The sequence below is a fragment of the Cygnus atratus genome, chromosome 2, assembly GCF_013377495.2.
Source record: "Cygnus atratus isolate AKBS03 ecotype Queensland, Australia chromosome 2, CAtr_DNAZoo_HiC_assembly, whole genome shotgun sequence".
Taxonomy (NCBI): Eukaryota; Metazoa; Chordata; class Aves; order Anseriformes; family Anatidae; genus Cygnus; species Cygnus atratus.
In genome coordinates this window covers 107,697,100-107,718,867 of record NC_066363.1, presented here as the reverse complement: position 1 = coordinate 107,718,867, position 21,768 = coordinate 107,697,100, and the positions used below count along the sequence as shown (strand labels likewise).

General features: G+C 39.8%; 1 protein-coding gene across 4 annotated transcripts in view; it reads left to right on the top strand.

The window, feature by feature from the left end:
* ARHGAP28 (Rho GTPase activating protein 28) overlaps positions 1 to 21,768 on the top strand; it is a 79,444-nt gene that overhangs the window by 23,983 nt on the left and 33,693 nt on the right. For all 4 annotated transcript variants that reach the window (XM_035564114.2, XM_050708531.1, XM_050708533.1 and 1 more), the window contains one exon: positions 17,905 to 18,107. In XM_035564114.2, the coding sequence (XP_035420007.1) occupies positions 17,905 to 18,107 (203 nt within the window). The remainder of the gene's footprint in view (positions 1 to 17,904; positions 18,108 to 21,768) is intronic.

Genomic DNA, 21,768 nt, shown 5'->3' with positions numbered 1-21,768 from the left:
ATGTTGAAGCATAGTTTTGTTTATGCCTGGGCTTTTAACTTAAAGATTTGTTTAAATTGTAGTTAAAGAAAATACTGTATTTCGGAGGTAAAACGTGTTAAGTGCAAGGACACTGCAGGGAGAGGCTCACAGTTCTCTTGCTTTCAAGTGTTTCAAGTGTACCTAATGCCCAGTGAGCAGTTATCCACTTGCAGCCTTTAACAGCTCTTTAGAGAGTCCCTCACTGTCCTCTCCTGTTATGGACTGCAAGAGAGACATTTCATCCATCGCTGTGCTGAATTGCTCTTTGGAGGTGACTTTCCTTCCACCAGCTGTCATCCGGAGCCCACGGCAGCACAAACCTAACTCACACGTCCCACTTCAGTGTCTGGTGTTAGACGAGAGGACCCAGCACTTACTGAAACACAGAGAGTGTTTTAATTGCTGACAGCAGCCCAAGGGAAGATACTCTCATTGTGAGTTGCTGCAAGCGAGCTGGCCTCTGCTTCCTTCCCTCCTTCCCCCGCAGTGTTTTTCCATACCACACAGGCAGCAAGCAGCAAGGGACTTGGTTTGCAAAAGGGAGCCTGCCTTCATATTTACCAAATGCAATGAAATCTCACCTTAATTCCTAGGAAAGCCTAGGTAGGGCACTGTTACCAAGGCTTGCCTAAATCTCATCAGAGAGCAACTTTGGGAAAAGGCAATCCAGTATTGGGAAAAGGCAATCCAGTATTGATATTTATATACATTTAAACTGTACTATACTATACTATACTATTTATGTATATTTAAACTATATTTGAGTGTTTATACAATGCCTAGAATTAAGTATAAAATTACCTTAATTTCTTCATACAGCAACAGCTTAAGGAGAAGCAACAGTGAATCACATTTCTAAAAAGAGGGAAAAGACATCCTTGAAGGAGGGGGGCAACCTTGGGACTATTCAGCCTGGAGGTGGCCTCTGAATGCCTGTAGGAGGTGACAATATAGATGTTTTTGGCTGGAAGGATACGGACTAGTACCACCATGTCGTTTCATGCAAAACAGTAGCTGCCAGGCAGCTGCTGGTAACCAGCAACACCAGCTGGACTTACAGCATGAACAGCCCCACAGTCCACTACCAAACTCGTGAGCCACCCTTTTTCCCTGTAGTTTATACTTTAAAGCATGACCCAACAGTCCCTAAGCAGACCTACAGACAATGGTAAATGACCTGAAGCTTTCAAAATTTTCAAAGATTTACATCATTCTAAAAGCTGACCAGAAGAAACAGAAAGGCAAGATTAAGTCCAGTGTAAAAAAACGAGACAAATTTAACTTCAAGATGAACTGTAAAACCAAACCACTTCTTGTTTTGCTGTTTTCTGTCCCTTCAGGAAAGCTGTGTCTGATTCAGGAAGTCCTTTCCCTTCTCTTTTCCTTTTTTTCTGCCTTTTTTTTTTTTCTTTCTCTGCTTGTTCTGATTAAATAACAGGCTTTCTTTTCCCTTTACTCTGCCGAAGGGTTTTAGCCATGTGTTTGGAGGAAGTGAAGAATATCAGAAAGCTCGTAACCAGAAAGTCAGCTTTTCCTCCTGTATGTTGAGCTGGAGGAATGATGACAGGAATGCTGCCAGTTTGACAGCTCAGTTTAAGTATTTCAGTGGATAAGTAAAAGTTTGGTGAAGGGAGTTTATTTGACCACCTCAAGTGCTTTCTGTGTTTGAAAGTCATTTCTTGGGCCTCTTTTGACTGCAATAACAGCCTGTGGTAAGGAACTGGTTGCGCATGGGCTCTCCCCCAGCTGCAGCTCCAGGCATCCCTGAATTTTGAGAATTTTTCTAGCTTGTGGCAAAAAACAATTGGGGGCCGCTGTCCGTGCAAAATCTGATGCGTGCTTTTGTGAGTATTCATCTGTGCTTCCCAGTGACCATCCCACTGTATAAAAAAAAAAAAAAAGGGCAGGAAAGGCTTCCCCATAAATGTTTGATTTCTTAATAGCTGTACTCTGGCTTGCTTCTCTTTCCTAGCTGGCATTGTGCACTGGGGAGAGCTTCTCATTAATTTACATCTGGCCATTTACGATTTTTTGAGTTATGTTAATGGTAGTGTCTTATATCCCTTTAGCAGAAAACACATAAATTGGCTCTGTCTTTTTCTGAGCCACCCCACAGGGACTCTCCTGAATTACAGCACAGCTAGCACTGATTACTTTTTTTATTTCTCCTCTTAGGAAATGGATAAAAGGTTTTAAGTTCTGACACAAACAGGAAAACACACTAAGAGGATTTATCCTGAAGGCATCTACTCTCTAAATAGTGATGGAGCAGTGTCAGTCTGTTTCCCACAAGGACCAGAAGCTCCACTGCTCTTTGTTCCCGCAGCCCTTGTATGACTAGAGGCAGAATATCCTATCACAGGCTGTCAGATAGCTCCCAGAATAAGCAACTTTGTGATCATAGGCTGAGAAAGAGCTCACTGCCACTAGGAGCATGAAGAAGTTGAGTTTCAGAAGGACTCTGCCCTGCTGCTTTAAGGATAGCACCAAGGCTTTATTCTGCTGTGAGGTAAGATTTGCAGAATTTTCTAAATCAATAACTTCTCAGCCTCCCAGACCCTGCTCCCTCCCTCTTGTTTTCTTAAATAAGGAGTGACAGGAGGGGGAGCAAGCTGTCAGAGTTATCACTAGTGGAATTTTCCAGCTTTACCGGGCAGGAAAGGGGGGGACAGAAATAATGATCCACTGCAGAAAAACAACTAGACACAGTGCAAGAGACTGCAGGATAGGCATATGAATGTTTTGTATTGTCTCAAGTTGAAGTAACATGAAAATGCACCTCAAAAAACTATTAATATGGAGACCTCTTTAAGGTTTTATTGACAAGGTGTGTTTCTGGAATATTATACTCTGTTGTACAATTTTCTCCTTACTGTTTATGCTGCTTAAAAATGTATGTCAATGGAATAATGTTCCAGAGGGAGCAGAACCTTTACTTCAAATTGAACTAATCGCGTTTTTCCCCTTTTTTGCTTTTGTTTGACTTGAGGGCAGAAATTTGCCTTTTTCAGCCTTTATCTTTTGTTGCTGTGTAGGTGTCTGTGATATCAATGCATATTTCAGCTCAGTGATATGGTCATAATTTAACTTGCACAACTAGAGGTTTATAGAAACCTAGCTTTAAAGAAAGAAGAAACTTATGATATATCATTCAATGGGAGGAAAGCCAAGTCTGACAGTTTAAGTGATGCATTCATACAGATTACATGGCTAAATGAGCTAAAGTGTTTCTATATTCATGAATACTTTATCCAAATCCATATTTTTCAAACTGTGCTCAAATCTGGCTTGATTCTGTAAACTTGGTAAGCAGGCATTTGCAGGTAGCACCAGATTTTTCTAATGGACACTTTCAGTTTGAAGGTGTTTATGTCTGGTAACCACAAAAAAATCCAGTGCAGCAGGGGACTGGTGGTGAGCAGCAGGTAAAGCTGTTTGCCTGGTCATGAAAACTGGAAAAATTCAAGGGAGCTGGAATCCAGGACTTGTCCACATTGTTTGGATGAAACTGGAAGCTTAGGTATGTAGTCTAATTAAATGAAAATACAGACAATAGACCATCAATCCAGCACTCGTGGACAGGACACGTAGGAATTCTAGGGAGTTTCTCTTCTGCTGTCTGGCCAGTGTGACACACACCTCTCTGCACCTCCAGAGCAAACATCAGGAGTGTTTGAGGAGTTGCATTTAGGACGCTTCTGTTCCCTGATAGCTTGCACACGCTGAAATGGCCAGCGCAACGTTTCCAGTTCCAAAGTCCCCCTGCAGTAAAATATCATGAGCCAGGGTCATGACCATTTGACAGAAATAATACTCCTTGCCTTGGGGGAAACTTTTCAAGGATTTCTTACCCTGTTGTTCCCTTTGTATAGGCAGCACAAGGCCTATACTGAAGACCAAAGGGGAGTCACAAATGGCACAAGATGCTGCAGAGCAACACAATATGATGATCATGATCCAATATGATGAGTACATAATAGATTTTTGTTGACTTTGATCACGATGAAAGAGCAAGTACTTTCTTTTTACCATGTCAGACACAAAGTCTCACAGAAAGGAAATCTAGGCAGCTAACATCCCAGGAGATTTGACTTTTGCTAGCTAGGTTCTTGACTGATTTGTTTAGAAAAAGAGAAGCAAATCAGCAGGTTGATTGTGAAATTTCTACTGTATGATTAAAATCCTAGCATTAAGAGATTTTATTCAGCAAAGAAAGTGTCGTTAGGAGCCACAGATCAGTTCTGTCAGGTTGGAAGAGAGGGCTTACTGGCATCAGGGGCAGTGCCCAAACTGCCTTCTGTGATTTTGTGACTTCTTTTTCATATGTATGGAAGAATTCTGTGGGGTCTTCCATCATCGTTTTTGCTCCTGATTGTTCTCAGTGAAAGTGATCCTGTCCATGCAATAAAAGGACAGCTAACTCCTAGGCGCTAGGACATTTTCAGGCAGGGCTTTGCAGTGCAATTGAAAAGTGATTCCTAATTCAGAAAATTTCTGAGAGACACAGAAATGTAGATGGTTCTAAACAGCTACAAATTCTCTGCTGTTGATGTTGTTTCAAGGTAATGACCAAATTCTGATGAAAATGAACCTAGCAACACTAAGCAATAATATAATTTCTTCAAGTTTTAATCACTCTTTCGTAAAAAGTCTCTTAAAATGCATTATTTTTGAAAACATTTGGTAGTGAACTATGCATAAGTGATCATAATGACATATCAGCCTCTTAATTTGTTATGTCTTTCTCCTACCCAAGAGTCCAATGACTTTGAATATCAAAGTCTGTCCCATTTTTATCTTGAATTAAGCTTCCATTTAGCAGCCAGTCTCATGCCTTATGAAATATTCCATTCTATGTGTTATACGGCTTTTTCACAAAGGCTTTTAGGAGATTGCTAAAATATTCCTTCCCTTTGTTCCAATCTTTGTTGTGTATTCATATATATATATATTTATTTATTTATATGTATGTATCCATATATATGTATAATAAACTTCTCTTTAGGGTATTGTGTGTGTATTTCATAAAAGAAAGCACATTACAATACAAACAAACTGACTTTATGGTGGTCTTGCAGAAACTCCTGCCAAGCAAAAGAATAAATAACAGCTGTTTTAATCAAAGCCAAATTTAAAAGATAAAGCTTGAATTTAAGTGGCCAAAATCCCAGAAAATTGGGTGAACGTAATGCCCACAGAAAGAGATAATGTGTCTAATGGTACGCAATGAAGTTGAAGGCAAATTTTCAAACATCTCTGTGACTTAAAATCCTAAGTGTCACCTTCAAAACCAAGTTTGAATGCAGAAGTACTTACTCTAAGTGTAAGTCCATAGGGTGTGTGCTCTAAACTCTTCAATTGTTTCTGAAAATGAGAGTTAGGTGACTGCCCCCCTTAGTCTCTTTTAGATGCATAACCTGTAGTCACCTGGAAGGCCAAAAAAGATACCAACCCAAGCAGTGGCTGAACACCAAGCAAGGATACCAACTGAAACCAAAGAACTAGAGTTATAAACATGATTATTCCCTTATTTTACTGAAAAGCTATCTAGTGTCTCTGTTTTGGATTAAACATGTGAAGAAGTGTTAGCCTGTTCAAAATCCTGTGGAAGCATTTTGAATCAATTGTAACTGATGTAAATATAGCGCTTGACTGGAAATATTCCAGAGTGAGAGAGCTACAACAGTTCAGCCAAGACGCATTATATCAAAAGCATGGATAAGTAATTCGGTGTCCTCGTGGGAAGGATAGCATTACAGCTTCACAACATTCATAAAGTGCCTGTGTTGTGAAAGATCTAATGCGATCATTAAAAGATGGATGAATGCCCTGTGAATCTTCACTTCCTATCATGGATCATGGCTCTTATCTAGGCAGGAGTGGGAAGAGGAGTATGTATTCATGATGACAGAGGACACAACAACAGCTTAGTTGTACCCATTTGACGTGAGCATATGAGCTTTCAAACATGATTTACTATGTTTGCATAGCAATATTAATTACTTTTTAAAGGTTATCCAGCCAAGAATATGTACAGGGTTGACAAAGTTCATCTAGAAACTTCAGCCAAGCTCTGTAGGACTTACAGAAGATTAGCAGTTCTATTAGTCACAGTGTACCAGACTATTAAATCATGAACTATCTTTTGTATTTATAATCCTCTTCAGTGGCAAAACATCTGTGTGATTTTAGAGATATCACTTCACCTTCATCAGTAATTCTTATCTGACAACTTCTTGGTGCTCCTGTTATGATGAATTAGCACTTGCCCATATTGTTAATTAAATGCCACAGGGGGTAGCTGTTACCAAATTCTTGATCCTGCATCTATCATCCACCACATCATGTTTTTTGACATCTGGGTTCAGATTCCCAGCTGTGACTGAGGAGCTCTGAACACAGATGAAGAAGTAATTCTCCAAAGTCCTTTTTCCATTCTCCCAAAAAGAGTTGGTGCAAGTCCAGTACAGCTTAGAAGAAGTGAGAACGAACCAGTAACTGTCAAAATAGCCAAGAGTAATACCTTCCTGTAATACATGATGTTTATTAAAGGTAGTACATCCTGGCATGGTTCTGGACCATCTTGCATTTGTACTTCCCAGGAGAACATGAATGGACATTTTGTACCTCTGTTAAGATGCTTGAAACTAAGATAATAGTGTCCATCTATATCTTCTGTCTTGAAGACTTCCTTTCAATGAGGGCCCATTTTCCTCAGAAATTTCCAAGGTCTACATCTTACTTCCCCAAAGTCAGTATTAAGAGACTTGAACTTCCAAACCTTATACATAAAAGTCATTTGCCTGGTTTCAGCAGGGCTGCTTGTAGGATTCAGAATTATTCAAATCACCAAAGAACTGCAAATGAAGCACCATATTTTGTAAATATTACTAGTCTCTAGCTCCAACAGCTTCAGGAACTGCAATGTATTCGAATAGCTAGCTTTGAAATACCTGGTATGTTGCAGCTTCCCTCAGAATGTTTATGGATGAAATATATGCAATAAACCTCTAAAATAAAATAAGCAGGAGAAAAAAGAAAAAAAAGAAAAAAAAAGTAGTTGAGGGAAACCAGAAAGATGCTGTATACCATGAGCTGGTATTCCATTTAAGAGATGATTTTTCTTATTCTGTTATTTGCTTTTTTTATAGACATTGTAGAGAAGTGTAACCTAGTCAAACATTTCCAGCTCTCACTGGAGTCCAAGGTGTTTGGAAGCATCACTGATTCTTTTGGCTCTTTACATAGAAAGGTCATTTTTTTTCACAGTCACATAGTACAAACATTCAAAAAAATTAGAAAAATACCATTTTAAATTCAGGGTGTTACCTTGACTATTCCCATGAAGATGTTCCTTCTATCTCTTTATCATGAACCTAGAAACCACTTTAAGATCACAGAAAATCTTTTATACCTCATTGATAGGAACTCTATAACGGAAGTATAAGAAAATGTGTTTGTTTTTTTTTTTCCTTTCACTTTTCATTCTTATGTTGAAGTCTGGAGAATACAATAAAGTAAACTTGATTTTGTAGTCAATTGTTTCCCCTGCAAATGGGAATGTCTGTTGTTTGGAGACCTGTGATCTTGTACTTGGTGTTCCCTGGCTGTTGGTTTTATCTCCTTCAAATTTACCTTACATTCTTCAGCTTTGCTCTGTCCTCTCTTCTGGTTATATCTCCCATCATCTCACCATGACCCTTCACTGTACAGATAATGCCATCAGACTTATCTGACAACTCAAGAGCTTCTTGCCAACACTTTTCTGTGCCTACATTATAAATGAAAATTCTCTAAACAAATCTCCAACATGAGTCTACTACATCCTTTTCTTTAAATTCAGCTTTGTCTTTATGCTTGCACAGTTATGCTTATACAGGCATTGATGCCCCGATGGGAAAGGTTACCAAACAATATATCATTTAATTATAATGTGAATGAAACACCCTAAATTTTTGAACACAAAGAAGACAAGTGAATTAGTGAGAAATTAGGTGTTCATTGTTTGCCTCGCAAATGTTGGTCAAAAACCTGTTGTAATATAGCTTACTTTTTATGGTTTAAAGATGAAACTTCCATTGGCTTCAACAGAGTCATAAGAATTTACCTCTGTTAATACGGCCTAGCTGTTTGGGATTTTTTGGTCATTTATTTTTTTAGAATGCAAAGTATGCTTTGACTCTGAGCTTTTTTTTATAAATATTTAGAACTAGTTGGAGAGAGATGCTGGTGCGTGACTTTTCCTGATAAGGAAATATGACTGTCAAATACCATTGGAGAAAGATGGGGGAACACACCCATCAGCTGCAGTCTCCATCCCTTGCCTGGTGTGTCAGGTCCCCCCAGTGCTGCACTGGTATCTCTTCCATGCGGCTGTGTGCAGAGAGCCCTTCTCAGATGCTCTCCTTGCTCCACCTCTACTTGAGGTTCTCACCCAGCCCAGCAGCACTCACCTTCTCGAAAACGGAAGAGGTAGGGAAAGAGGAGGGTTTGGGGATGGCTGCAGGTGGATTGAAAGGGAGATAGCGGTAGCGATGAGGCTTCATTTGCCTCAAGTCATCCAGAATAAAATCACAGACTATTTTGGACATTAACAAAAGCAATCAACAGGCAACATGCTGAAAATCTACTTTTCTGTATTTTCTACATTAGCTGATATATAAACATTGTTCTTCAGATAAAAATAGGGACATAGTGCTTTGAGATAACTCTTCCAGATACCTCATCAACACTTTTTTATTAAGCACTCTTTAACAAAAGAACAGTCTCTTCAGCAAATTTGGGACTCTTTCCAAAGCAACTCGTATAATCGTTACAAATGTGCTTGAGTGGCGAAAAATAGAATTATGCACACATCTTGATTTGTATTTGGCTACAATATTTTCCAGCAAATTTTTCATTCCTTCTCACTGATTCAGTGTGCCGCAAAGTACAATACACTATGGAAAATACAGTCTGAGTGTTCAGAATTGCCTGACAGCCAACCCAGAGCTGCAGAGAAAAATTTAAATGGTGAGAAGTAAATTTGTTCATGCAATTTTTGTAATCTGTAATAACTTCAGCATTAGCAGTACCACAAAGAAGGATGTTCTGAGTTTAACATAAGGGATAAATTAAACCAGTGAGGTTGTAAAAGTTTATAGCTATCTGAAAATCTGATCCAGGATGTTAATAGTGACAATGTGAAGTTGCTCCACGCTCTGATGAAAGATTTAGCAGTATCTTCCCAACATAAACATTGTTTTTCAATAAAATAACTTTAAATGTTTAGCTTAAAAAATTCAAGGTATTTCAGCATTTCAACATTACTTCAGTCCAGTCCTGTGAATACTAATTAGTATGGTGTTCAAAATGTTTTCTGTGGATTGCAGGGTAACTGATAAAAGTCATGACCAAAATGTAAATGAATACATTAGAGACATTCATATTTTGTAGCTTAACCATCTCCCCCCATACAAATTAAAACATTTAAAGAAAATACACTGTCTTACAAAAATAAGTACAGCTTGTTTGCTTAGTTCCTGAAGCCTTCAAAAAAAAAAGCATTTACTTAAAAGTGTGCATTAATTATAGGAAGGGACAGAGCAACAACTGGAGTTCACTGAAAGCAAAGCACATGGAAAACTTCAAAGACATTTTGCATGACATCAAGCTCCCATTTAGTTTACATGTTCACTCTCTGGAAGTATCTGCCTCCCTTCTTTGGTTATATTAGGGGCTTAAAGAGCTTACACTTGCAATGTATGTAATCACATTAGAAGCCTTCCAATAGATAGTATGGTCTAGTTCTTTATGCTGTTTGCTTAATTCAGCTAAAATGACTGCATTTGTCTCTTGAAGTGCTTCAGAGAGACAAAGTCCTATAAATACTCTGAGCTCATTAACGATAATAATCATGCTGGTTGAAAGGATAGGTCCTTTAATAATGCCTAAAGTAAAAATAAGTAAATATTCTTCCACAGTTACCACATCGATGTAGGCAACATTAGGAGGTGTACTGAGAGCTGTAGCAAGTTTGACCCCTTATATTTCAGTGCTTTCTTCATGACTGGCAAGTATTTTCATATTTCTTTTTCTTTAGAATATCTAGTTTGCGATTTTAGAGCCATAAGTCTCTTAATGCTGTCCATTTTACATCCCCTGTGGGTTTTAATTGGTTTGCTTCTTTGCTTGTTGGATGATTTAAGCTTCATCTGAGTTCTCAAACCTGTATATTTCCTGTAGTTTTAACTGTATCCAGTTGTTTTGTAAATAATGAGTCTGGCTAAGTGTGAGTTGTTGACAAAGGCTTATCAATTTTATCGTGAGAGAAGATCCCTAGTCTGCACACTGCCCCACACCCTCCTAACCTCCTTAGTATTTGTAGTTGCACATGCACGCATGCATAGTGGCCTGACATACTCCAGTGGGCTTGAGATGATGTGATCCCCCGGGAGTGCTTACACAGCTGTTGCTTACCTTAGAAGTGACACTGCCAGGGCAGTAGGAAGCAAAAGAGAAATACAGCTTTTCCACAGCCTTTTGTGAGAGTTTCCTCACTGCCACAGACAGCTGTCTGAGGACGAACCATGTGAATGTAGCAAAGAATATTGGCCTTGGTGCAGTATCCTAGTTTAGATAGGATCTAATGCAATTGTGCTCCCCCTTTTCATTTTCATTCATGCAATTCTGCTTCATCTTCCCTTGCTACCTGGGGTAATACACTAGGTATCTGCTTGCACCCAGCTGCAGAATGAAATGTGTCTGCCTTATCCTTACCATACAGCTTAATCAAGCACTTCATGCCAAGGACTGGTATCTTATAGTAGTATATTCAGGGTCATCACAGATCTTGATTTCAAATTCTGCCCAAGTCAAATCTGAAGGGTTTGCCTTGGATTTTGGGGTGCTCAGCTACCTAGAAGTCACTCTGGATGACTGCCAGACAGATGGAATTTCTAGAGACATCTACTCAATATGAGTAGATGAACAATACATTCAGTGCATGGGCATTGACCCCAACGCTCCTGGAGGTTCTGATCAGCACTAAGGTGTATGTACAGTGAAATGACAGATTCACTGGGTTCAGTGTTCAGACACGAAACATTTGTACTATACATGCACAATAGATCAAATATTTTCTGGTAGCGTGGGTTGTACTAAAACTACAGTACGTGGCCCACGTGCATATGTTTCTTCCTCAAAAACCTTGGTCTGCCCTAGATATGTGGATTTGTTTCATTAAAAAAAATTAATTGGGTTTAAGCAAACACCAACAGAACAGAAGAATTTGTCACATTTAACAACAGAAATGTGTTAGAAATTTTTACGATGTTTAAACTGGCTGCACACAACCACAACTTTGGCCTGCTGTAGGTCATGTCTAGATGGATTTTATCTTGTCCATACCTATTGAAACTTACATCTACTATATTCTGCCATGATCTGCTAAATCTTAAGAATTCAAAACTAGTGTATCATGCTGCCTCTTAATCTATAAGAAAAGAATTCTTTTCCAATTCACTTGGGAAAAAAGAAAAAGGGGGGGAGGGGGGTAACAGAACATACTCTTGTTAGTGTTAATCATTTGGGAATCCCTTCTGCCCTTTAGAAACAGCCTTGTTAGGACAATGAAGACAAAATAGAGTCACTTTCAGATTTTGACAGACATATTGAAACTATGTAGTGCACATAGTTCTCAGTTGCATCAAGCCAGCTCTGAAATGATGTGATTGCCAGTGTGGAGGGGAGGTCTGGGTCATGTCCCCAGAGGTCATCATTGCCAGCAGGCAATACCTAGAAAGTATACTCCCGCACTCCCCTGGCTCAAAGGGTCTGATTGTGAGAGCCCCCACACTGACACGCACAAACAGAGAGAGATTCTTCTGCAATCTCCATGCTCAGCCACAGAGCAGTCACAATGTGACCCTTGTAGATGGGGGACTTCCGTGCCACTTATGAAAATGTTGCGAAAGAGAGCTGAAGAAGCCAAGGTGAAATGCATTTTTAAATGCTGGCAGGTAACACTGGTGTGTGGACTTTATAGCTAAATGTCCTGACTCCTGCTACTACGTTGCATGTGAGTAATGAATAAATAAATGAAACTCTTTTAAGTATAGCAAGTCCTTTAAATCTTATAAGTCTTTTCTTTATTATGCCTTTAAGTCTTAATGCTAGTTAAACAAGTCCCTTTGGTCAAAAAAAATGCTTGTGGAGACAGAAAAGGATCTTTAAAAATAAAATGAATAGTTAACAGAAGTATATTTTGTAGAATGTTTTGTAGAATACAAAGACATGCCAAGTACTGAATTCATGTGTTTCCAAGTCTAGCTGATATAGTAATGTGATAACTCTGTGTAATAACTGTTTATTTTCAAACCCAGCTTTGTAACGAAGCAATGAGTTAATATGATTTTGAAGTTCTGTTAAGCAACAGGATGAAAAGATTATTACTGAAATTAAGTTGTATTTTTCTTCTCACTCTGTTGCAAGAGAGGCTCAGTGACACTTCAGGGAAATCAATGAGCATAATATGTTACATATTCGCTATGCTAGATGTTAGAGAAAGAAAGGTAAAACTTAAGGGTCCAACTTTCCTAACATCTGCAAAATAATCAGAAAAAGAAGTACGCAGATGGAGTTGGGGGGATATTGTCTGAGATAGACTCCTCTCTGTAATTAGATGCCACTGAGCACAAAGCAAGCAGACAGCAAACAGCACTGGATCTGGGTCGCAGGAAGGAACCAGAAGACGAGAGATTTGGGGGAAGAGTGCTGCCTAAAAACAAGTCATGAACTGTGAACAAAGATACCATTTCCTCCTTTGCCTACAGCTTGTACATGTTAAAAAAAATAAAAAATAAAAAAGGAAATATTGGTACATGATTGCTTCATGAAAATTCAGAACAGACAAAAATGTTCATAACAAAAAGGAAGAAATGTTTTTTTCTTTCTCAATGCAAGGTAACATCCCTTTTTTTACATTTGGGAAAAGCTGAGCAGAAATAGAGTAATTATTTTTTGTCAAAAGTTTAACGTCCCTTTTTTTACATTTGGGAAAAGCTGAGCAGAAATAGAGTAATTATTTTTTGTCAGAAGTTGGTGAGTCGTTATGATAAACTGAAAAACAGAAAGACTGGGGACAGACAACTGCACGGTACTCTGCCACTGTTGTGTTATGAAGGGGCTACTGACTTCACTGGGCTGACTAGCTACACTGATAGAATGATTGCAATATGAATCGGTAGCTCTTGGTGTTAAAATGACCGGGAGAATTTACTTTCCTCACCTTCCCTACTCCTGTAAATGCATCTAATTATGGTGAAGCAGGTTCGGAACCTGCTAAATGGAGTGAAACACGGTGACCCACAAGAGTTAGATGTCCTGTCTTTGTGTAAACAAGGATTAAATACTAGTTTTAACTACAAGGTGTCTTTATTGCTCCTCATCTATTTTGTGGATTCTTTACCACACATTACTTAATTAAACTGAAAACATAAGCCTAGCTTTATCATTAGTCAGCCTGGGAGCAATCATTAGGTGTCACCGAACCAGCTCTTCATGCGGTTTGACTAACCTTTGCTTTGGGGATAGGATAAGAATTGCTCATTGGATTTGACATGGCTATCCCAAAATCAATGTGTGCTGTCAGACCCTGAGAAGCTCACTTTTACGTGATACACAGAACATAAAATGTAAGTTCAGTAGGCCTGCTTTGCTATTGCATTCCATCAGCACTGCAAACACAACACCAGTGCAAACCTGGAGTCACATGGTGTTGAATCAGCTTCCTTGTGCCCAATGGAAATACCAAGGTTTGCAAAAAACTTTCCATGGAAAGCCCTCTACACGATAGCATCATGTTTCTCCTTACTCGCACTCTTTAACTCTTTTTTTCTGTGACCAATGCCCAGCAATAGAGGGTTTTTTTTTGATAACATTGGCCATTATAGTATACTTTTGACTCTTTTCAAGTATTTGTGCTTGTGTGTTGGTATTTTTTTTCTTCTATTTGCATCCTGAAAACAGTTTCAGCTCATTCAGTGGAGTCACTGTAGTTTTGTTTCATGTTTTAAGATTCATCCTTTTCTCCTAGCATTTTCCATCTAGGAAGCCAGGATCTGAGATCCCTTTTGTATTGAATTTTAGTCAGCCTTCCAGATTAGCTCACCACTGCATCTGTGTGTGAGGGAGCAAATGAAATGGAGCATGAACTTCGTGATTGGTACTTGTCTAGCAAGACTGCTATTCAGACTTTCTGTAAGAACAACACTTGGCTTAGTAGAAAAAAATATATATATATTACCCTTGTAAATGTCTATACAGACACTGAGGAAAAGGACAAACAAGCCAGAAAGCCTAGAGGGTGAGAAATCTATTGGGAGCACAGGTTTTCTGCTGCCAGAGTTCCCAGCTGACAGGCAACCTGGGCTTGTTGAGCTGTTTCTGAGACAGGCTTGCTCAGTCAGTGCTCATTGTGTCCTTCAAGAATGAATTAAAAGCAGTGAAGAATATGCTTTGCTTCCTTAGTAGGATTTTTTTTTTCCTGAAACTGTTTTTAGCAGCTTTGGTTGGAGGAAGTGGAGACAACTACCATTATCACATAAAAGAAAGACCACTTCCTCCAGCACAGAAGCTCCAGGTATCTGGGTCAAAATGGCAGCTGGAGATTTTTTCAAACAAGTCAGTTTTTAATAGCAAGACTCGGAATAATTGGAGAAGGTTTGTACCAGACCAGTGGGAAGCAAGGTTCAGTTGTTTACCAATAAGGATAAAGCATCTCCGCCTGATCTTTCTTGTTACGGGAATTTCACACAGTGTGATTTTATCTGTACTGAGATAACAAGTCTCAGATATGAGGTTCTCAGGAGACTTTGTTCAGTTGATTTTCCAAATAAGCTCCATACTTTTAATATTGTTGTAAATGCATGTTGATTACCCGGTAACCTTAGACGTATTTGGTAAAGCTGGTTGTCACAGCAGTTGTTGCCAGGCTACATGGTCTGTTTTGCATTTAGCTTTTTGGTATGGTAATATTACAAAATAACATACTCACTGTGGGGAGAAAAGAAACAACCCGCAAAGCCTCTTTCATCCTAATATGGTGAAATAAAAAGCATTGGTTTGAGTTAGCTGAAGTGCTGATGGAGTCAAAGCCCAGGGATCAGTCTGGTGTGGTGCCCGAAGAGCACAAGGGTCATGGTCAAGACTCACACTGGGAGGGCAGGAAATGTTTAAATTCCCTGACCATGACTAAATGATGGGAGGCAGCAATGCTGTGAGGGAAAAAGCCCTCTTCTCATCCCAGCACGCCTTCGAATCCCGCATGGTGAGAGCGTTTCTTCCTGTGAGTGCTGCTGCAGGAGCTCCGGGCTGCGCTATACAGCAGATGGGTGGACTTGTTTTAACAAACATTTAGAACAACACTAATATCGGTTACCCAGTGGGCAGCAGCCTGGGGTTTTCGGGCAGAGCCCTGGGCTACAGAGGAAGCCGAGGAGGGACAGGCTGTAGCGGGAGGTCAGCACCCACCACCCGCCTGACACCAGCCCTTGCTGTAGGCTCTCTGCTTGTACAGCGCGGGGTGGAAAGGGGCCCCAAATGTCTCTGGAGTGCCAGGAAGCTTTGCCTTTTTCCTTATTTGTGTTCGCTATCGCCTCTTAAACAAAGGAGCGCAGCTTTTTGTAGCAGTAAGTGATTGGCTGGTGGGAGCTGTTTCCCCGTCCCGGCCACCTCCCGGCTGAAGGCACAGAGTTTTTCCGGCTGCTTCTCAGGGGTTAGGCTTCTCCTAGCTAAGACCTCTGCTTAGGGACACTCGGCACAGTATTAACTCACGATATCTGAGCGCTGCAAAGCTTGAAGTTTTGTTTCCTTGCTGGTGGTGATGCAAGGAAGGCAGAAAAGCAAACCCAGAAAACAGAGGTCCCACAACCTCCAGCAGCGAACTCCAGCAGTTAGGGTTTATCAGGTACCTTGGTCACATGAGGCTTCACAAACAAACACCAGCTGAAGATCTCACGTCTCCCCAGCAGGAGAGCTCCTCGGAAAGCACGCCAATAGCTTTAACCACATTTGTGTCGTAAATTCTTCTCGTATTTGGTGACTGGGGCTTGTCCTAATTAAAACAACAAGAGTTTCAGTAATGTGTTTAAAAACAGGCAGTCATTTGCTGTTTGTGAGGAAATAAGAAAAAAAACAAAACAAAAAAAAAACACTGAAGATGGTACCTCTTGGTACCTCTTTTTCTGGGGGATATTTGTCTCCATAGCACAACAGCACATTTTATTTTGCTGAAATATTGCCACTTGTCTGAAAGCTTTGCCTGTCTGCAGCCAGCTAGCAGCACGTGGGCAGGTTTGGCAACCAAATTGTCCACATCACACCCCCCTGTGTTTGGAAAGAGGCAAAGGCCTGAGCTTTGCTTTCATCAAGCACTGATAACATCAGAGAAGATGGATTTGTTGTGCTCCATTGTATCCACTGCAACTTCCCAACCTTGGGCTCAGACCTAACGCATAGAGAATTGCCTGGGACCACCCAGATGATGGGAAGAGGCTCCAGGAACCTCAGGGAAGCAGGCAGCCCTTCGCTGGGCAGGGGGGATGCAGCAGCAGCCATGCAAACAGGGAAAAGCATGTCCAGTTGGCTTCATTAAATAACACAATGTTTGTACATCCATTATGAGACCTTGGACAAGAGGGAAAACACTGAGAAGGAAGTGTCTTTTTCTTTTTTTTTTTTTTTAATGGAGTAAAAGTAATGTCTGTGGTTTTAAACAAAGGGCTGTTGGCAGGATGATGCCATAAAGGAAAGGAAGAGAAAGGGAAACCATATTTGAATTAATTCAGATAAGTGAAGGCCAGAAGAGCTTATGACATAATTTTCCATTAATTCATGTAGTCTAGCTCTCTGCCATAATTATGTTACCTCCTGACTCCTTTGTTGGTTGGTATTACTGTTTACTGTAATTACTGTAATTACGCTTACAAAAGCTGCTCATAGTATTGCTGTTTTAATAATGTGAAAAAACAAAGTTAGACAAGACTTTAGTGGTGGGTATTTCATAAAATTTTCTATGAAGTTGTGTAACTATCTTCAGCTGTAAGAATTTACAATGGGAAGAGACAAAAACATAGGAACAAGAATCTAATTTCTTGGTTTACTAAAAATCCTAAAATAATTCAAGGAAAGGAATCCTTATGTTGAATCATAACTTGAAATTTGATTTTTAGTGAATCAATTTTCTTTAAAGCTTAGATCAAAACCTTCCATTTGGCCTGAAACATTATTTCAAAAACAAATTTTGTTAAAATTTATTTTAATTTCATTTAAAAAAATGAGTTATTTTAAATAGGATTTTCAAACAGAAAAGGTAACTATTCTTCTGAATTAAAGTATTTCATGTGTATTTTTTTTTCTTTATAATATGCACAGTTACTGAAGTCAAGATAAGTTTGTAAAATATTTCAATGTTCCCAAGTCTAACTACTTTTCCCCGAAGAAGTTTTCACTGAAGAATTTCAACAAGTAAGCAAAGAAAGGAAGAGAAAGAAAGAAAAACTGAGACACAAAAAAGTTAAAATATTTTCTCATTACCTCATTAGATGGGTGGCAGAGTTAGGAAAAGAAATTGAATATCCTGAGTTCCCCTCTAGGGTGTAAACCACTAAAAGTCATTAAAGAGATAAATTGTTAGATGCAAAACAAATTTCAAGTCATAACTGTTATGAGCAACAGAGATCATGAAGACCACCAGAACTGTACATATTGCCTCCAACATCTTGTTCCTGCTTTATTGGTACAGCTATATTTGAAGCCCTAGTTGCACATCTTGTCTACATGCTAGAAAAAAAGAAAAAGAAAAAAAAAAGTATATTTATTTCTTATCTCCCTCTCTCTTTTCAGAAAATCTCTTCCTCGCTGCCGAAGAATTAACAGGATGCTTTCCAATGAGTCCACGCCTCCTCCTGCATTCAGTCGCTCCAACTCTCAGGCCTCCATGGACAGCACCTCCATGGAGGACTTCTGGTGTGAAGTGGAGAGCATCAAGGAGAGCAGTGAAGATGGGCCTGAAGAAGCAACGCTTTTGGAGTTCAAACCTGCTGATGGTAAGCACGTGAACACCACTTCTTCCTCACACCTTGGCTTTGCCTTGTCTGATCAGTGATGCCCTGATCTCCTTCCCACCCAGTATGAGCAAGATTAAAATACAGACTAGTTTGAGCCAGAAAAGAGAGGCAATAAATGAAAACTTTATCTCCAGCATTAAATAATCTAAACCAAAGGCTAAAAAGGGAGCAAAAAGTTCATTTAGTATATTGGAATTTTCCACTTTCTGGCTTTTGGTAGGATATAAAGCAGAAGTTATGAAAGTCTTGAAGTAATTTTTGGTTAGATATCATTTGGTGCTATCAGAAATTTGATAACTGCCTGTTTCTCTGAGATTGCCCAATGTAGATGTAATTCAAGGAGAGGTTAGAAATGAGTTTGAATACACAGATGCCTATGTCGTTCAGCCTCTTCACTCATTAAAATTCATTGATCACTTACAAAAATTATGCTGAAGGTATTATTACTTCATTCTGTTCCCTTAACATTTTCACCTCTCCTTTTTCATAATGTATTTGGAATAACATGCAATAATTTGCATTAGCTTGTTGTTATGCAGTTATGTGTTAGATGATTTGATAACATCTGGAACAGCAGTTCTCAATTTTTTTCCAGTAACGACCCCACTTACAAATGCATTATATCGTGCAACACAAAATAACAGCTCCTACTATAGGGTGAAACTGAATTTCTTCTGGGGTCATGACCCACAGATTGCTGCAGCCCTTTTGTGATCATGACCACGAGCCTGGGAATAACTGATCTAAGGATAGATTTTGAAAGAATAGTGTATTCTTTCCATGCAATTAGTAACATGAGTGATGGTGTATTTTCTTACCTTTACATGCAATAGGATGTCATTCATTCTGCTACCAGGAAAAAAGTTGAAAAGGGGGAAAGGGTGCTACTTTACTCAGCAACCAAAGTGTAACCAGTTATGATAAGTACCCTACACAGGGGTATCTATCTCCAACTATATATTGTTCCCATGGGGAATACCTCCAACTCACTAGTTCCAGGTAGAGCTCTCTTGGGAAACCTCTGTTTACCAAAAGTCGCAGTCTGCAATGAGGGCCACGATCTGTCAGCTTAAGTCTAAACTGCACTTCTTTGTGATGGTCTGTGGTCTCATAAAAAGACAGATCAAGGTGTAATATTGAAACTTTTTGGTTATTGTTATAGTAACTCAGAAAAGCAATCTGCCTCAATCAGTTTGACCTTGTTGGGGAAAGGTGCCCTTGAGGCTAAAAGGCTCTTGGGTGCACTCGGCAAAAGTATTGCCAGCAGATAAGAGAAGTGATCCTTCTGCTCTTCTCAGTGCTGGTGAGGCCGCACCCGGAGTGCTGGGCTGGCCAGCACAAGAGAGACCTAGACATACTGGAAAGAGTCCAATGGAGGGTTACAAAGATGTTGTAGGGACAGGAGCACCTCTCCTATGAGGAGAGGCTGAGAGATTTGGGACTGTTTGGCCTGGAGAAGAGAAGTCTCAGGAGGGGATCTTAGCAACATGCCTAAATACCTGAAGGGAAGGTGCAAAGAGGATGGAGCCAGGCTCTTTTCAGCGGTGCCCAGTGCCAGGACAAGAGGCAGTGGGCACAGACTGGAGCACAGGAGGCTCCCTGTGAGCACCAGGCCACACTTGTGTGCTGTGCAGGTGGCCGAGCACTGGCACAGGCTGCCCAGAGAGGTTGTTGGGTCTCCTTCTTTGAGATCTTCAGAAGCTGCCTGGACATGGTGCTGGGCACCCTACTTGAGGAGGCAGTTGAAGTAGGTGACCTCCAGAGGTCCCATCCCACCTCAGCCATTCCATGAAAACTCCTGTCTGATCATGCTCTGCAGCTTGGAAACCCCAGAAAGCTGAGATTGTGAACCTCATGGTGACTCCTTCATGCAGCTGTCAACATGAACAGTCTGTGACTTGTATCCAGTGTCGGGGGAAGGTCGCATATCTGTGAGGTACCAAGCCAGTTAAATTAGCAGGACAAGGCCATACAGGAACCCATGTTCCCAGTTCTCACAAGCTTCTCTGTTGCTCTCATCACTGCTGAACTAAATCTTCACAACAGTGCAAACTGTGCTGCAGTCCCATGTTATCCTTTGTCTGATTATGCCTCATTAAATTACATTGATTTTTTCCACTCTGTCGTGAATTAAAAATGAGACCACAATGTAAACTACAATACATCTCCACACTTCATTTACCTTCATACTGTTGTTTTAAACACATATATATTACATACACCCACACACAACAAGTGAGTGCTTGTACTACTTATTAACTTCAGTAAAATATTCAGTCTGAGATTATAAATCTTGGAAATAATCATGAGTTCTATTAAGCTACTAATAGGATAATACTCCTTGCCAAGGATCAAAACACTGGAAATTGATGTGGAAGTCCCCAGGATAAAATTAAAACAAATATTCGTCACCCTGTTGAGATTTCTTTTGAGAGGAAGAGGTGCAGAATCCTTAGGAAGGAACCAACAGGGTGGCAGCAGCCAGGCACCAATGATATTGTCAAAGCCATAATGCTGCTTTTTGCCAGACAACATGTGCAATAGGAAAATATCTGAGCAGTTATTCTGTTGACATGTGTAACTAAGGGCAAGAAGAGTAGACGATCATAATAAATGACACAAGGGATGAAAATGCAGGGAAAGAGGAAGTCATGGGGTGTTTAAGATGGCAGTGACATGCAGAACTCCTTTTAACACTTAGCGTTACAAAGCTGAGATGGTGTGAGTCATTTGGGCTTACATCTGAAATTCAAACAAAGTCACACCTCTTTCCTAGCAGTCTCTAAGTGAAGGAAAAAAAAAAAAAAAAAAAAAAACAGAGAGAGAGAGAGAGAGAGAGAGAGAGAGAGAGAGAGAGAGAACTACCAGCCAGAGGGAATCCTCTCTATTATCTGTTTATCTTCTGACGGAGCAGAATCAACCAGTCTCAAGACCATGCTGTGTAAGTAGTTACCACTGTAAAAATAACGTTTTGTAAAATGATGTGATTTTATTAGCCCTCATTTAAACCTATTTTCATAAAATTTTGAGGATTTCTAATGCAGGAATTCCTTCTCTGTAATAGTTTTACTCCTTTGGTTGTTGTCGTTATTTCTTAGCCTATTGTCTGTGAACAGTTGGAAAAGGAAATGGAAAAAAGCCAGAGAAAACAAGTCACAGGGGTGGCTGGTAAGCAGGCAGAATTACATGTCTGCTTTACTATTTTTCATAGCATCATGAAAGCCAAGTTTGATTAAAAACTAAATTCTTGGAAAGAATATGTCAGGACAAAAGCCAAAATGAATATAATTAAGAAAATGGAACATGAATGGATGTGGCTAGAACATCAACATACAGAAATGAAAAGAGGGCTTGTTAGAGTGAGGATGGCAGAAGTACTACAGGTTCAAAACTGACAGAGGAGGAAAAGAAACAGCCAGTCATCCTGTCTGTGAATGTGGAAAGTATCTGAGTGGAGACAAGCAGTTTCATGGGATACAGAACTAGTCACACCCCAGTCTAACACAGAGCTGGGTTTTTAGCAGCAGATATTTTTTTAGAGCTTTGCAAAGAGACAAGGCAATTAACAATGAAGTCAGTGATGGCACATGTGTAAGTTGCTTTCCCTTGCCCCTGCTGACGAGACCTGTAATTTTCCCTT